Below are 18,490 nucleotides of genomic sequence, written 5' to 3'. Positions count from 1 at the left end.
CCAAAATGTGGTTTTAATATTTATTATTTTTCTCTTGCCCTTATTTCCAATAGCTTAATTTGATAAGCAGGATTTTTGACAGGACTTAAGATAAATGCAGATACAACATTAATAGTATCAGAGTATTTATCTGCATAAAAGTTTAAGTGGAAGCATTCTGTGCATTCATTAGAAGAATCGTAGATTATCACAGTTGTCTTGCTGTGTTCTCATGGAAGATACGAAGTGTTAGTAATTTAAGATTCAATAAAATATTATAAATGCCTGAAATTAAATCTAATTCAGTGCATTAAATCGAGAAGTTTCTGCTGTGACGTCTGAGGTCATTTCAGTTTAACAAATATTGCCAGACACTTTAACAAGCATTGGGGATAAAGAAATGACAAAGTCTAGTGAATTCTCTGTATAAGCTTCCAGTTTTACTGGTGAGCTGGACACAGAAGAATGTTTAACACAACATGGGGTTAAGAGGAATGGATGAAGGGCTGCATGTATTTTAATAGACCTGGAACATGAAAGGAAGGGAGGGCAAGTCAGGAGACTTGGAATGAGATTGATATGAAAAAATACAAGCCCCATAGCATGGTATAAAGTTCGTATGTAGTGGTATCACTACAACCGGAACTTTATACCATGCTATGGGGCTTGTATTTTTTCAGACAGATACAAGAAGTCCAAGCTTCAGGCAAAAAGATCAATTTGGAGACAATTGCTATGGTCCAGGTAATGCAATGATAAGGGCCAGCTTTCTTAAGTTGATGATCAGATATTCACTGGGGAATCATATATGAATCAAGACTTCAACTCTAGGGATACAGTGGCGAGTATAACCAATGGTCTCTTGCCTTTGGGCATCTGCAAATCAATGTAAAATATAGATAATAAATAACTGCATTTATGCAAAATGCCATAAAAGAGAAGTTACAGTGTTGCCAGTTTACATTACAAAGTTACCCAACCTTTTCTACAGAGGAAAGCTTCCCATAGGTAGTGGTATCTATCGCAACACAGAAATGAGGAGTAGCATTAACATTAGCTATAGATAAAGGTGCTTGGGAGGATGGCCAGGGGAGAGCCTATCTCATTCAAAACTCCAACAAGAGTCATGAGAGAAGACCGAATGCTAAAGGAACCAAGAGAACTCCAGCATGGGTAGAGCAAGGGAGTATAACGAGTGGTGCCAGACGAAGGAAAAGTGGTAGTAGAGGCCAGAATGTGCAAAGCACTAAAGGTCAGTATAAAGGCTTTTAAATTTCATTCTAAGGTCAATAAAAACCACTGGAAGATTTTAAGCGTAATGTATTTTATCTTTTAAAAAGTGTATTCTGACTTCTGTGTGGAGAGTAGACTAGGGAGGTTAAAGTAGCCATGGAAAAGTGAGTTAACCTATTGAAGTGCCAACAGTGTAGCTGCATGCCCAGCTGGTAACACCCAATGTCTAGCAGTCTCAGGACACTGCAAACACTCAATATACATTACTTGAATATTCGAATGAATGTATGAGATTATCCTCTTACTTAAATCTATCAGACTCATAAATTTCTTAAATAACAAAAATAGTTTTTCAGGGTCTGAAAGTTGAGCATCCATGGGGAAAACAAACAAAACCTTTGATATATGAGAACTTTTTAAATCTGAAGGACCTTGTAGTGTTAAAGACAAAATGTTTGTAAAAACATATTTAATATGTCATAGTGGGTGAGAAATTAAATGACACATTATTCCTCTGAGTCTCCAAAGCCTCCGAAAGAGTATGCCAACAGAAAGAACAAACCCACACATAGAAATTACTTCCTGGCATATACTGGTTTTCTATTTGCATGAGTCAATTTTCAAAAGTATACAATGTAATTTTTTTATAACAGCTTTATTGTTATATAGTTCACAAAACATAAAATTCGCCCTTTTGAAATGCACAATTCAGTGAATTTTATTATATTCACAGAGTAGTGCAACCATCATCATTATCTAATTTTACAATATTTTTGTTACCCCCTCCAAAAAAACCCATATTGCCTCAGCAGTAACTCCCCAGTCCCCAGCTCCTCTAAGCCCCTGGCAACCATTAATCTAATTTCTATCTCCATGAATTTGCTGTCCTGGACATTTCATATAAATAGAATCTTACAATATGTAGTCTTTTGAGACTGACTTCTTTCACAAAACGTGTTAAAGTAATTAATTAGGAAGTCACTAGACTGAGGTGGCATTAGCTTTCTGGGCTCTCACATAAACAAATGGAAACCCAACTCAGAGTAAACAGTCATATCCCAGGGGAAAAACAAACAAACAAACAAACAAACTTAACCAATCAGAAATAGCCAAGGAATCTCTACTTAGGACTTTAAGACTATTTCCTCCCTTTATCAATCAAATATTGCCTTTGTCTTGTTTCTGTGAATACTTTATAAACACTTTTCCCTCACACACCTTCGGTGAGGTCCCAATCGCTTGAGGTCTGGCACTGCCCAATTCATTAATTCCTGTCTGCTCAACTATATGCTTTAAAATTTTAATATGCCTAAGTTTATTTATCAAGGTCCAATAATATTATAGCATGTATCAGTACTTCGTTGCTTTTTATTGCCAAAAAATATTCCGTTATATGTATATAGAACATTTCATTTATCCATTCATCAGTTGATAGACATTTAGATTGTTTCCAGTTTTTGGCTATTAGGAATATGTTGTGATGATACCTATATATATTTTTTTTTGTGGATATATGTATTACATTGTCTTGGGAATACACCTTGGCATGAAATTAGCTGGGTCATATGCTAGGTCTCAATTTAACTTTTTGAGGAACTGCCAAAGTGTTTTCCAAAGTGGCTGCAGCATTTTACATTCCCTCCAGCAACGTTTGCATGCTCAATTTTTTCCACAGCCTCACAAACACTTTGCTACTATTTATCTTTGCTTTATTATTTGTTTTGAGACAGGGTCTCGCTCTGTCACCCAGGCTGGAGTGCAGTGGCCCGATCATGGCTCACTGCAGCCTGGACGTCCCAGGCTTATGTGATCCTTGCACATAAGCTTCCTGAGCAGCTGGGACCACAGGTGTGCCAACATGCCTACCTAATCTTTATTTTTCTTTGTAGAGATGGTGTCTCGCTATGTTGCTCAGACTGCTCTTGACCTCCTAGGCTCAACAATCCTCCCACCTTGGCCTCCCAAAGCACTGGGATTACAGGCTGAGCTATCATGTCCAGCTTGTTAGTCTTTTTTAATATAGCCAACCTACTGGGTGTGAAGCGGTATCTCACTGTCTCAGTATGGTTTTGATTTATATGCCACTAATGACTAACAATGTTAAACATCTTTTCATTTGCTTATCAGTCATTTGTACAGCCTTCTTTGGAGAATGTCTCTGCCCATCTACTCCTGGGTTAATTTTTACTTGATGAGTTGTAAGAGTTGTCTAATTGTATTAATTAGTGCCTGAATATAAACATTAACTTAGACAGTGTCATATATTGACAGTAATGTTTGATTCCTGATTTTAAAGCACATGCATCCATTAATTCCACTATGCTCTTGGAATTACATAATAAGCCTACAATTTTTCCTGTTTTCTATTTCTATTATGTTTCATCTTCAATTTTTATATTTATTTCTATGATGTTTTTATTTTAGTTTGTTGTTACATGTATATTGTTGCTATTTGGCACATTCCTAACTACTAGATACTCATTATGGATTGCATTCTTTATTGTTACAAAGCATATCTTTTCATTTCTTGTTTTTTATTTTCTTTTTTGTTTTTGCCCTTTATTCATCCTCTGGGAACATCTTCTTCAACTCTCAGTTCCCACATTTGCAGCATATTACATCTGCTCTATTATCTCGTGATTTAATGATTACTCCCCTACTTGGGGAGCAGTTAAATGAATTCAAGTTTCTAACAATTCCCAACAAAAAAGTCCCATCCATCATAAGCAACATATTTTCTTGAGACCTTTTATTTCTGAATGTGTTACGTCAAAGTATAATTTAAAAAAGAATTAAAAATATGACTCTCAAAAATATGTAATGAGCAGTTGTGAAATATTTTTGCCTAATTTCTTAATGAGGGAACAAACAGCACAATAAAGCTGCTTGAAAGGTGAATACCAGAGATTAGCATTATACTCCTTAAAAGAAGAAACACTGCAAGATTAATGTCAGACTTACAAGATGATTGACAATAACGTTTTGGTTTGTTTCCTCAATCAGGCAAATATCACTTATAACTCCATGGGGCAAAAATTTTGCTATTTATCAATCTTCTGTAAATTAAATCTAACTTTACAGATCTTAGTATGATCTGTAAAGTGATGAAATAGTAAATTTAAAAAAAATTACATGTACCTAGGGCCAGGTGCGGTGGCTCATCCCTGTAATCCCAACACTTCAGGAGGCCAAGGCAGGCAGATCACGAGGTCAGGAGATCAATACCATCCTGGCCAACATGGTGAAAACCTGTCTTTACTAAAAATACAAGAATTAACTGGGCATGGTGGCACGCACCTATAATTCCAGCTACTGGGGAAGCTGAGGCAGGAGAATTGCTTGAACTCGGGAGGCAGAGGTTGCAATGAGCCAAGATCGTGCCACTGCACTCCAGCCTACGTGACAAGAGCAAAAGTCCATCTCAAAAAATAAAAGTAAAAAAAGAAAGAAAAAAAAGAAAAAAAATTACACGTACCTAGAGATGGCTCAAGGAGCTCGCCTTAAATAATTGGAGGACTATAAGTAATATTTTTCCTTCTTTTCAGTTAACTCATTCAGTGCCTCATCTGCTTATTCTACTGTCCAAATGAACACAGAGAGTGGCTGAAAATAGAATAAGGAGAATGGTCCAAATTTTTTAAAAGTGGGAGGTACTACCTGTCTCAAAAGATAGTTGCTAAAGAGTTAACATTAAATTTGAACTACACTTGAGACCAAATGGACCTTAAAGAAATATGTAGAGAATTCCATACAAAGGATCTTAAGAGAATAATATGAATAAGTATATGCAAACAAATTGAATAACCTAGAAGAAATGGAAAAATGCCTAGGAACATACAAACTTCCAAGACTGAATCATGAAGAAATAAAGAATCTGAACAGACCAATAATGATTAAGGAAATTGAATGAAACATTTTAAAATAATTCCCCATTATATAAACAGTTACTACTTTATTGTTGGAAATTATAACTATATGTCATTTGGAAATATGGGGGGGGGTGGGTTGTTTTTAGAGTCCTTCTCCATTCAAGTAAGAGAATAAAGATTTCTTATTCTTACATCAAAACCTGAGGGTAACATTGAAATGCACAAATCCCTCCCCCAACGATGATATCTAGTATCAAACATCTACTGCTGATGTGATGAAATGAGTTCGAATCATCTCTAAATCAGACTATCCATATTGTGCCTCCAATGTACAGACAAATGTTACTGGAGAGTTTAGTACACATCCTAACACAGACTCTATCAAAACCTACCATGCTTTCTATTGACATTTTCCTTAGGTAATCTTTCAACAAAAGGTGCCTCATCTGCTTATTCTACTGTCCAAATGAACACAGAGAGTGGCTGAAAATAGAATAAGGAGAATGGTCCAAATTTTTTAAAAGTGGGAGGTACTACCTGTCTCAAAAGATAGTTGCTAAAGAGTTAGGTGTTAGCAGCCAGACTTTCTGATTCACAAAGTCAGAATCATAAATGTGAACAGTCAGAAGGGGAAAAATGTGAGCGGAACAAAATATCCCACAGTTAGATTACACATTCCTGAAATGTGAAGACTTTGAAAATTCCTATTATTTCTTCCTTAGTTGTCAAAAATGAAAACAGAGAAGGGAGTATAAACCTTCTCTATCCTCACACCTCTTACACCACCCTTCCCATGCAGAGCTGAAGCCAGCCAGACACAAAACCAAGAAGGGAACTGACAGCTGGAATCTTCTCTGATCATCCGTAGATAGATTAGGTCTCCAAGGTCACATAATGCAAAGTTTTATTAAAGAGGAAGAGGATCAGTGGCCAATGTTGCATACTTGCATTCCTCCACTGTAGAACTTCCCAACTATTGACCAAGAATGATTACAGGCGTGGAAAGAGATTTTCCTTCTTATTTATTGAGTCAGTTAGGAAGGGGTTAGGGTAGCCAGAGACCCTGGCTATTCACTCTGGTCTACAGAGTTTAGCCCTCATTCCAACGATGATGTAATATGACCATTGACTTTGTGGTCAAGACATGGAGAAAGTTGAGAGGCACTGTTTTTCTTGTTCCATCTTGAGTGAAGTTGTCCTTGGTTTTCAAGCCCTGAGAAGTTTTAGGCAGGATGCTCACAGTGGTACTCTGTGGTTTTCTGTGGCCATGGAGTTCTAGCAATTTGAGGTGACTCATCAGAGGCTTTGAAAGCCATGGAAGGTCCAATGACTGCCACGATGCTCTATGTAATACTGATCCTGGGGGCCCCATGACCAGCAGAGGCAGCAATAACATGGGAGCTTAGCCCAGATCCAGATCCCCTAGGAATGCTCTGGGTTGTCATGCCTTCTATAGTCATATAAAAACTGAAAGTGAAGGGGTAGAAAAAGATATTCATTCCATGCAAATAGAAACCAAAAGAGTATAGAGGTAGTACTTAGATGAAATAGACTTTATGTCAAAAACTTTATGTCAAAAAAGACTTTATGTAAAAAGAGACAAAGAAGGTCATTATATAATGACAAAAGGATCAATTCAAAAATGGTGTATAAGAATTGCAAATATGTATGCATTTTTGCAATTGAAAGCATTGAAGCACCTAGATAAAAAGGTACATATTAATAGATACAAGGCAAGAAATGGACAGCAATACAATAGTATTGCAAAGAGTAGAGGACTTCAATACTTTACTTTCAATAATGGCTAGATCATCCAGAAAGAAAATCAATAAGGAAACATTAAATTTGAACTACACTTGAGACCAAATGGACCTTAAAGAAATATAAAGAGAATTCCATACAAAGGATCTTAAGAGAATAAAATGAATAAGTATATGCAAACAAATTGAATAACCTAGAAGAAATGGAAAAATGCCTAGGAACATACAAACTTCCAAGACTGAATCATGAAGAAATAAAGAATCTGAACAGACCAATAATGATTAAGGAAATTGAATGAAACATTTTAAAATAATTCCCCATTATATAAAATCCCAGATGAATGGCTCCACAGTTGAATTCTGCCAAACATTTAAAGGAACTAATACCAATTCTTCTCAAACTCTTAAAAAAGTCAAAGAGGAAGATATATTGCCAAATTCATTTTATAAGGCCAGCATTACCCTGATACAAAAGCCAGATAAGGACACTAAAAGAAAAAAAATTACATATCATTATCCCTTAGGAACACAGATGCAAAAATCTTCAACAAAATGCTGGCAAACCATACTCAACAGCAGTGACATTTATCCCTGGGATGCAAGGATGGTTCACCATATACAAATGCATAAACGTGATATACCATGTTAACAGAATGAATGACAAAAATAATGTGATCTCAATAAACACACACAAAAAAAGCATTTGATAAAATTCAATATTCTTTCATGATAAAAACTCTCAACAAATAAGTTATAGAAGGAATTTATCTCAGTACAATAAGGGCCATATATCACAATCCCACAGCTAACATTATACTCAATAGTGAAAAGTTGAAACCTTTCCCTCTAAGATCAGGAAGAAGACAAGAGTATCCACTCTTGCCCCTTCTATTCAACATAGTACTTGAATTTCTTGCCAGAGCAATAAGGCAAGAAAACTCAATGGAACAGTTAAATTGCCTCTTTTCAGATAACATGATCTTATTTATAGAAAACCCTAAATACTCCAAGAAAAAATGTGATAAATAATAAATAAATTTGGTAAAGAAAGAATAAACAAACTTTATTAAATGGCCAACAGGTATATTTTTAAATGCTTAATATTGCTAATCAAAATACACATAAAATCTGTAGCACTTCCATACACTAACAGTAAGCTATCAGAAAAAGAAATCAAGAAAACAATCCCATTTACAACAGCTACCAAAAAATCACTTAGAAAATAAGTTTAACAAAGGAGGTTGAAGATATGCACACTGAAAACTGTAAAAATTGATGAAAAATTAAAGAGGATGGACTTAAGTAAAATGATATCCATGTTCTTGAATTAGAAGAGTTAATATTATTAAAATGTCCAGTACCTAAAGCCATCTATAGATTCAGTGCAATCTCTATCAAAGTACCAATGACATTTTTCACAGAAATGGAGAAAAAACTCCTAAAATGTGTATGGAATCACAAAAGACTACAAATTGCTAAAGCAATATTGTGCAATAAGAACAAGGCATCACACTACCTCACTTCAAAATATACTAAAAGTTATAATAAGCAAGATATCATGGTACACGTATAAAGACAGACATGTAGACCACTGGTACAGAATAAAGATCCCAGAAATAAATTTGTGCATCTCTAGTTAATTGATGTTCGACTAACGTAAGACCTGAAACTATAAAAGTGCTAGTAGAAAACATAGGAAAAAATGTTCTTGACATTAGTCTTAGCAATATTTTTTTGATATGACCCCAAAAGTATGGGCCACAAGAGCAAAAATAGACAAATGAGATTTTTTCAAGCTAAAATGCTATGCATATCCAAGGAAACAATCAACAGAGTAAAGAGACAATTTATGGAATAAGGGAAAATATTTGCAAGCCATTCATCTGATAAGGGCTTCATATCCAAAATACATAAGGAACTCAAACACTCAATAACATAAAACAAATAACCTTAAACACAGCAGAGGGCCTGAATAGACATTTCTCCAAGGAAAACATAAATGGCCAAGAGGTATATGTTTACATGTTTAATATCATGAATAAACAGGGAAATGCAAATTAAAACCACAATTAGATATTATCTCAAATCTGTTAGAATGGACATTACTAGAAAGACAAAAGAATAACAAGTGTTCTGAGGATGTGGAGAAAGGGGGAAACCTGTACACTATTGGTAGGAATGTTAATTTGTACAGTTATTATGAAGAAAAGTGGGGTGGTTCCTCAAAAAATTAAAAATAGAGCTACCATATGGTACAGCAATTATCCTTTTGGGTATACACTGAAAAGACATGAAATCAGTATGTGGAAGAGATGTCTGAACTCCCATGTTTATTGCAGCACTGTTCACAATAGTCAAGATACAGAATCAATCTAAGTGTCCATCAACAGAGGAATAGATAAAGCAGATGTGAGATATATACATATGATTCTGCACAGCCAAGGAAACAATCAACAGAGTGAAGCGAGAACCTATGGAATAAGAGAATACACACACATACACACATACAAACGCACACACACAGTGGAATATTATTAAGCCTTAAAAAAGAAAGAAATTCTGTCATTTGTAGCAACATGGATGAATCTAGAAGGAATTATGCTAAGTGAAATAAGTCAGGCAGAGAAAGACAAATGTTGTATGAATCTCATTTTTATGTAGAATCTAAAGAAGTCAAACTCAAAGGAGAAAAAAAAAATGGTGGTTGCCAAGGCTGAGGCTGAGGACATGTTGGTCAAAAAGTAAGAAGTTTCAATTAGACAGGAAGAATGGGTTCTGGAGATCTATTGTACAGCGTTGTGACTACAGTTAATAACAATGTAGTATACACTTGAAATTTCTCAGAGAGTAGATTTTAAACATTCTCACTAAAACGTGTACGTGAGGTGAAGGATATCTTAATTAGCTTGATTTTAATTATTTTACATATATCAAAATATCATGTTGTACACCATAAATACATATAATTTTTGACAATTAAAAACTAGTTAAGAAAAAGAAATTAAATTGTGGAAAGACCTACACATGGGTTTATGCAGTATAAATTTAGAGAACATTTACCCCACAAAAGTAGCAGGAGGATTTTCAAAGTAGCTGAAAGCATCAGTAATGTACCTGAAGACCTATTCACATAAAATTCAATCAGAAATTATTTCAGAAAAATTCAAAAGAATCACTAGACATTATTAAAAATTTATTATTCCCAGGAGACAAACAGCTCATAATATTGGGATAAGAGATTGTTTGCTCAAAGAAACCTCAATAACTTAATAAAAGCAAATGCACATTTGACACATAATTTGACTGAGGAAGAATATAAGGGGTTCTTTTCCCTTTTACATTTAGAATTAAATGGGAGTGAGTAACCTGGAAAGAAGAACATGTCAAGAAAAGTAACAGAATAATAGCTTTCAAATACTTAAAGGCAAAGATGGCCAAGACTTAGTTCCTATCTTCACAACATTACATTCTAGTATACCATGGGTGACTGTTTAACATACATATAATCCTTCACCAGAAGGATAAACTTTCCAACAACTTGAGATGTCCACAAACGTGATGGACCACTCTTCTAGGAGGCCTTTGCTCAGATTCTGCTTTATAGACCTTCAGACCTTCACAAGATATTTAATAATCTTTCCTCTCTCAGGCAATTAGGTAAAAATAAATAACTGTGATTATCAGTCTTTATTCTCTAGTAACTCACACCACAATATTTATCAGAAAGATAAAAATCACAAAATAATCATGCAACATTTTCAAAGTTCTATGAACTGTTGACACAAAAAGTATTCAAACTTGTTATCTGCCCCTAAAGAATTTTGGACTTGCCTCATATGAGGTACATGAGTCTTCATTAGCCCTGACCATGGCTAATAACCTCAGGAGAGGTTCCATCTACCACTATCACCACTCCACTAGTACAGTACACACATGCAGGGGTCAAATCTCCAAAATAAGAAGGATTCAGATCTAATCAGGCATGTGAAGAAAATTCCTACCAGCAGATGCTGAAATATCACAGAACTACCTCAACAGAGTGTCATATTTATGACATCTGAACAGAAAATCCGTGCACAATGAAATTACCCTTTGACTTGTCTCTAATCAGAAAACATCTCATTCCATATTTGAAAAAAACAAAATGATCCTCATATTAAAAATAGAAACAATTAATTGTCACTACACACTTAATATGGCCACATCTGGAGTAAGAAGTTCCTTAACACTATTTAGTGACCAGAAGTCGGTGGGTGAAAACCTTTACAAATGATCTCTATGTAGAACTGTGAGTTGGACTAGATAGCCTTCCTATGGTCTAATGAATCTTCCTTTTCTGCTTTATTAGCTTACAGTGTTTTCTACAAATCAGTCATCCCACTTTGATTGGATTCTTTCAGAGCTGCCTTTCACACCAGGAGCTTGTATTTTTCCCCTCTCAATTGTTACACATTTAATTCTTATGCCTTTTCTTTTTCTTTGTCAGTTCCCAGTCTTATTCCTCAGTAAAGCCATATACGAAATCACAAGTTCAATATCAACCTACCACATATGTTAAACAAAAATCAGGCAAAGGTAAAAATTATATCTTTCAACACTACTAATGTATTTTTAATGAAATTTTGTCCAACCACCCATGGGCTTTGTCTATGAGGTAGTTTACACACAACCTTTGGCCACCACCTTCCACTTTGTGGCAGCCAAGTCCAAATATGTACGTGAATGAAAGCTCCCCCACCAAAACAATTTTTATTTCACAAATAATATATTGTCAGCTTTTCATATATTGTAGAAACTGGAGCAACCCTAGAGATTCTACTTAATCATTCCAATCTCTTCTCTGTCTAAAGTTTATACATTCTGATCTGAGTCATAGTCAAAAGAACATACTCTACATATCCAACATTAATTTCAAAATAATTTCATCCATGTTTGAACCTCTCTAGGAACCAACTCTGGTATCACTGTATTTCACCCTAAGAATGAGGATGTCCTTTCTTTAACTCAGGGATCTTTACCCTCAGGTCTGTGGCATCACAGAAGCTGTAAAGTCACTGAAATTATTTTGCATGTGCCTGTGTGTCAGCGTGTGTTATTTTTCTAGGGAAAGGGCATATTAGCCTTCTTATGATTGTGAAAGTGTCATGGCCCCGAGAAGGTGATGTACTCTGCCACCTCTTCTTCATCACTCAAAAACGCCCACACTGCACTAGATTGACTGACGCTAAGCAAATGTCATGACTTTTGTCAAGTTCATGTGTGATAGTTACTGTAGAATGTATTGCATTTAGATATCTAAATTTAAAATATCTAAAATTGCAATGGCATTGTATTTTAATTAGGTTACTTTGGAGACTGAGATTTTGAGAATTCTTCCCTAACCCTTTTTGTTCTCTAGTACCTATTTTTTGCAAAATCTCATATACATTGATATTTTAGGAAAATATATATCATATCATTGAATAAATTGGACAAAATTAGCACTTAGTCCTAAACAATCCTGCTATTTTAACTATTTAACTATTTTAACTTTTCTTTTATTGAAGGTATAAACACCTAAAAACACTTAATAAATTTACTGTGCTTACTGTCTACAGATTCAGATAAATGTCAAAGGAAGTATACAGAGGAAGTGATAAGATATTAGTTTCCTTAACAGCTAATTAAAGTATATTGGTATATATTATACAATCTACCTTAAAGTCATTTTTTATAGGTTTTTTTGATAGAATTATATAGTGTTTCTAAAGTAATTTGAATACAACCAGCTGAATCTCTACTAATATGCATAGATAGAATAGGTGAAAAACTTATCTGTAAGAAAAAACAGAATGGGACTTTTTTTGTTGAAAATTATGCTTCTGATCTTGGGAGGCCAAGGTGGGTGGATCACGAAGTCAGGAGTTTGAGACCAACACGGCCAACACGGTGAAACCCCATCTCTACTAAAGATACAAAAAATTAGCTGGGTGTGGTGATGCATGCCTGTAATCCCACATACTTGGGAGGCTGAGGCAGGAGAATTGCTTGAATCTGGGAGGCAGAGGATGCAGTGAGCCAAGATCACGCCATTGCACTCCAGGGAGAGACTCAGTCTCCAAAAAAAAAAAGAAAAGAAAACTTTTTTTTCCCCTAAAACTGTATAGAATCAATATTTAGCTGTGTTTCCTGGTAACATGTGTACTATTTACAACATGTTGAAACAATGTTATTAAACCAGACTCTATGTTCTTATGCCTTTAGTAAAAGCGTCAAATTATAGCAAGAAATAATATATTAAATGTAATTATTAAGAAATACAATTTCAAAAATATGAAGTATATATTTACCAAATGAATTAATAATTTACTATCAAGGGAGTAATCTATATCCGTTAATATTAAAAATACATTAGAAATTTATCTAATATTTTCTGAAAATATCAATTTTTCTCATTCATAAAGAAAATTACAAGGATTTGTTTAATTAAATGATTATTTAAAATATTTTTTGAGCTCTATACCCCTAAGAAAGAAATGTTTACCTTGGGAGCATTTAAAACATAAGAGAAGGCTGGGCGCGGTGATGCAGGTCTATAATCCCAGCACTTTGGGAGGCCAAGGCGGGCAGATCACGAGGCCAGGAGTTTGAGAGTAGCCTGTCCAATATGGTGAAACCCCATCTCTACTAAAACTACAAAAATTAGCTAGATATGGTGGCATGCACCTGTAGTCCCAGCTACTTGGGAGGCTGAGGCAGGAGAATCGCTTGAACCCAGGAGGTGGAGGTTGCAGTGAGCTGAGATCATGCCACTGCACTCCAGCCTGGCAACAGAGCGAGACTCCATTTCAAATAAAAAGAAAAAAAAATCAGAGAAATCAGTGAATTATTTCTAAATAATATAATGTGATAGTGATAACTAGTAAAATGTAAACACTATGCACAACATTAAGTGTGTAAGTTCATTTTATTCTCACAAGGATACTATTATGGTATTACATCGCCCCATCTAACCAAAGAGGAAATTGAAGCAAACAGAGATAAAATAAGCAAATGCATAGACTGAGAGCTAGTAAGAGGCAGATACAGATGTGAAATCCAATTTAACACTAGGACTTGTGCTTTTAATTCCTACTCTTTGCTACCTCTCTTCTTCTGCTTTATTAAATCAAACTTTGTCTTAATAAAATCACAGAATTATGAAATTTAAAAAATATTCTCTTGTAAATTAACTTTTGTTACTCTAAACATTTACCAAATATAAGGTACTTATGATTTTTCTCAGAAAGCTAAACTTTTTTCCAGTTGAAATTCATCCAACAGATTCAGGTGTATTTATATATATATATGGTATATATATACATCAGGTACCTACATCAGGTACCTCCACAGATATTTTAAAGCAAAAATATATGTTTATGGAGGAGTAGACTTGGAAGTACTAGATCTCAGAGATTTCTTTGGGAATGTGAGAAAGTCATTATTTGCTGGTTTTCCAGTTATTTATTTTGAATTTGTTAAATTCATCGATGTGTGAACTGGTTATCAAAGTTTGATAAAGCGCTTATAAATCACTTTGAAGTTGGTAGAAATAAATATTAATGGTTCAATTTTCAAGGAAGTTAAAGTCAGTTTCTTCTTTTGTTCCCATAAGTAAAAAAGAGAGCTCTGTTTTATTTAGAAAAGAATCCATAATTTATTAGTAATAATTGATGTTTCTCAAAATAGTCATAGGACTATTTATTATATAAAATCAGACTATTTATTTTAAAAAGAGCACTCTTTGAAAATACAACAGGGAGGTTTACATGATAAAAGTTTTGTATAAAACTTCTTTAGGAAACATAAACCTGATTCTAATACTTTGAGATACTAAAGTTACCTGCTTCACCAAGGTCTGCTCAGGGCCTTCCTTAGAATAAGGAGAGAAAAAAGTAAGGTTTTCAGGTACCAATTGCCTACCAGTGTTGGAGTCTGACCAACATTGTCCCATTTAAGTTATTCCTCCCTTCCTTTTCACATAGGACAAACAGGCTTAAGGGTTTTAGAAGCTGACCCAGCCCACATGACTAATGGGTAGCAAATTCAGGATTTCAAAGCTTGCCTGTCTATTGCAAACTTTTATTTTAGTCTTTGAAACAGGAAATGCAGAAGATTTTCTACAGGATGGATTTCAAGGACACAAAAAGGCCCTTCAGGTTTCCAAAATACGTAAGAAAAAAGGTCTTGAAAACCTATTCACTTACATATATTAGAAGGTCCCGGCCCTGGGACATTAAATTATCATGCCCCAAATTAATAATCAAATCTGGACTTGGTCTCCGATTTATTGTGCTTACTTTCCCTTTCGGAGATACTCAATAAAATAATATGAGCATTTTGGCCGGGCGCGGTGGCTCACGCCTGTAATCCCAGCACTTTGGGAGGCCGAGGCGGGCAAATCACGAGGTCAGGAGATCCAGACCATCCTGGCTAACACGGTGAAACCCCGTCTCTACTAAAAACATACAGAAAATTAGCCGGGCGCAGTGGCGGGCACCTGTAGTACCAGCTACACAGGAGGCTGAGGTGGGAGAATGGCGTGAACCCGGGAGGCGGAGCTTGCAGTGAGCCGAGATCGCACCACTGCACTCCAGCCTGGGCGACAGAGCGAGACTCCGTCTCAAAATACTAATAATAATAAGAGCATTTTGTTCCCTGGATCTAAATGCTTATTTTTCAGTGAAATACTTGAAACCACAGCAGTCATTGGTACCTCCTTTTGAGATGGTTTATTGTATCCCTTCCAGAGGTTATGGGCCATGTACGATTTTCATAAAAGGATGTGAGAAGACAAGAAGACCAAGCCATTACATCAAGTTGAGAATCCGGTTCATTGTATAGGGATACCCAGCTGAATGAAGCAGGGAGTAGGAGCTAAACTTCAGCCCACACGTTACCCTATGGTGCTGTGCTGAATCCACCTAAAGCGAGGTGTCATTTCTAATTTGAAAAAGGAAACATAAAGGCTCACACAGGACCTGGCAAGTCCCTGAAGGTTAGGAAGAGAAGGGAAAAACGTGTTTGGACATAAAGCTTTTCACATTCTATCAGTCATTAATTAAAGGAATTGAATCAAAGTCTGTTTAAAAATAATGAAATCGCCGGGCACGGTGGCTCACGCCTGTAATTCCAGCACTTTGGGAAGCCGAGGCGGATGGATCACCTGAGGTCAAGAGTTCAAGACCAGCCTGACCAACGTGGAGAAACTCTCTCTTTACTAAAATTTTCTACTTAAAGCTAATTGATGAGAATGCTTGTTAATTCGGTAAATCAATGTCAGCCTAAGGAGATGTCTTTTGTTGGCACTGGAGAGTATAATTTTATTTCAGGGGAAAATGTTTAGTAGAACCATCAGCGTGCTATCCTATTTCACTCTGGGATATGAGAACTATTACTATGGGAGCCAGTGAATATTTAGAAAAATGGTTCTGTGTAAGGTGGGACAAATAGAAAACTCTCATATGTTTTGATTGGATGATTGTGTTTTTAAAAACCTTTCAGTCTGCTAGGAATAAAATACCATGACCGTGTATATACTACATTTCCAAAAATTATCACACCATCACTGTGACAGATTTTGGAGCATCTCTGGAGAAACTCTTTTGAACACTAAGCTATCAAGTCTTAACTTCAGGGATATATAACTGGCATTTTCCATTTTAAAGCGAAATACTTTTGAAATTCTAACAATACTACCCATTTTTGGAGTACCAAGTACCATACTAAGTAGTTTGCATACATAATGCCTATATTCCCAAAAAAGAATACTTCAAATGTTGTATGTTACTATTTCCTTTTTATCACTGAGGAAATTGAGGTGCAAAGAGGCCGAAGGGACTTACCTAATTTCATTTAACTAATTACTGGTAGGCTAAAGATTCAAATCTATGCTGTTCCTGATTTCAAACCTGAGCTCTTGCCATGTCACAGAACTCACCCTTTCAGCGGGCTTCTACTTAGGGGAGAATGTGGTATTTCAGCCAACCAAAATGTTATCATAAGATATAAAAAAAAAATCTTAGATTGAATATATGAATTGATACATTCTCCTACTATTTCCCAAAGTATATCATGGCTATCTTTGAATTACAAGAAATCAGACTGGAAATGTGGAGTTCCTACTTACTTGTTCCAATAATTTTTGTCCATTGAGGTGAGCCTGTATCACAGCATCGTTAACAAGCAAGTGAAAGTTCAGGAGCACATGTTCAACGTCGTACGTTCCATGCATTGCATCTGACAGTTCTTCCAGTGACCGGATGTATGCATGCCAGTGTGGATTAAGCTCCGCCATGTGTGCCAGGCAGCCTCGCATGACATTGAGGCAGTATCCCATACAAGGCTTACTGAGCGTCAGGCCCTGGCAGTGTGGGCAGTACTGCATCTTCAGGAGGGCTCTGCTGCACTCTTTGGAGAAGTGCAGATAGTCTGTGGTGTTGATGACTTCAATACCCAGATTGAGTGCCTGCAGAAAGGTGCGGCTGGGCAGCAGGGACCTCCCCATCTGTCCCATTACTCTTTTAGGAATATTACCAAATGGACTCACATCCCGGCGAGCCATCCGGATGCATTCTGAGTATTCCAGGGAACTGTCAGTCACACCAGGGTTAATGAGGTGATTGTAGACCAGAGGGAAAAGACTGTCAAAAAATCTGTTTACAAATTCTTCAGGATTAACATCTGCACCAAACAAATACAGCCCCACATCAGTGAAGAACTCCTGAACCGAAGCAGCAGCCTCCAAGGCCATGTTCCTGTAGGTATTGCAAAAAAGTATACTGGTATAATTTTCTGCTTGTTTGATGAGAGTTTCAAGGGTTTCTGTAACACAAGCAGAGGTAAATGATGAGAAGATTTAGTATTCATGTTAACACTGTCCATCTGCTCCAGATATTAAATGACTCATCAAAACTAATCTAAGGATCTAAATTGTAATTCTCAGCCTACTCAACCAAATTCAGCTTTCCAAGGATAATGACCGGACAACAATGACCATTGCCTACAACACACACGTTTTATAGAGATATATTTCTAGAATCAAAGTCTGTTTAACAGTAATGAAATCACTGGGTGCGGTGGCTCACGCCTGTAATTCCAACACTTTGGGAAGCTGAGGGAGGTGGATCACCTGAGGTTAAGAGTTTGAGACCAGCCTGACCAACATGGGGAAACCTCCTCTCTACTAAAAATACAAAAATTACCCAGGCATGGTGGCAAACGCCTGTAATCCCACCTACTCAGGAAGCTGACACAGGAGAATCATTTGAACCCGGGAGGCGGAGGTTGCAGTGAGCTGAGATTGCACCATTGCACTCCAGCCTCAGTGACAGAGCAAGACTCCATCTCAAAATTTTAAAAAAGTAATGAAATAAAAAATAAGTTACATGTATGATAGTTTCTTACTTTATTCTATAGTCATTCATAACTATTCATTTCTATCACTAATGATAGATAAAAGTATCATTGAGAAATGTATTTCATAATCTGACTTCACTATTTATAGAAGATGGTCACATTAAGTACTTAATTCACCCCGTGCTATATTTTTATAATTTTTAAAATCTTTTTCTTTTCCAGAATGAAAGCTAGTAGATTACACACTGGTTGCTACAAAGGGAGGTTAGATTC

At 36.0% G+C, this 18,490-nt stretch overlaps 1 protein-coding gene across 1 annotated transcript in view; it reads right to left on the bottom strand.

Annotated features, from left to right (window-relative positions):
• Positions 1–18,490, bottom strand: part of GPC5 (glypican 5) — a 1,454,359-nt gene that overhangs the window by 1,149,148 nt on the left and 286,721 nt on the right. The window contains exon 3 of the mRNA XM_015121302.3: positions 16,989–17,683. Within this exon, the coding sequence (XP_014976788.2) occupies positions 16,989–17,683 (695 nt within the window). The remainder of the gene's footprint in view (positions 1–16,988; positions 17,684–18,490) is intronic.

This window comes from Macaca mulatta, chromosome 17 (genome assembly GCF_049350105.2).
Source record: "Macaca mulatta isolate MMU2019108-1 chromosome 17, T2T-MMU8v2.0, whole genome shotgun sequence".
Classification (NCBI taxonomy): domain Eukaryota; kingdom Metazoa; phylum Chordata; class Mammalia; order Primates; family Cercopithecidae; genus Macaca; species Macaca mulatta.
The sequence above is the reverse complement of the archived record's forward strand: the minus strand, read 5'-3'. Positions and strand labels throughout refer to the sequence as shown.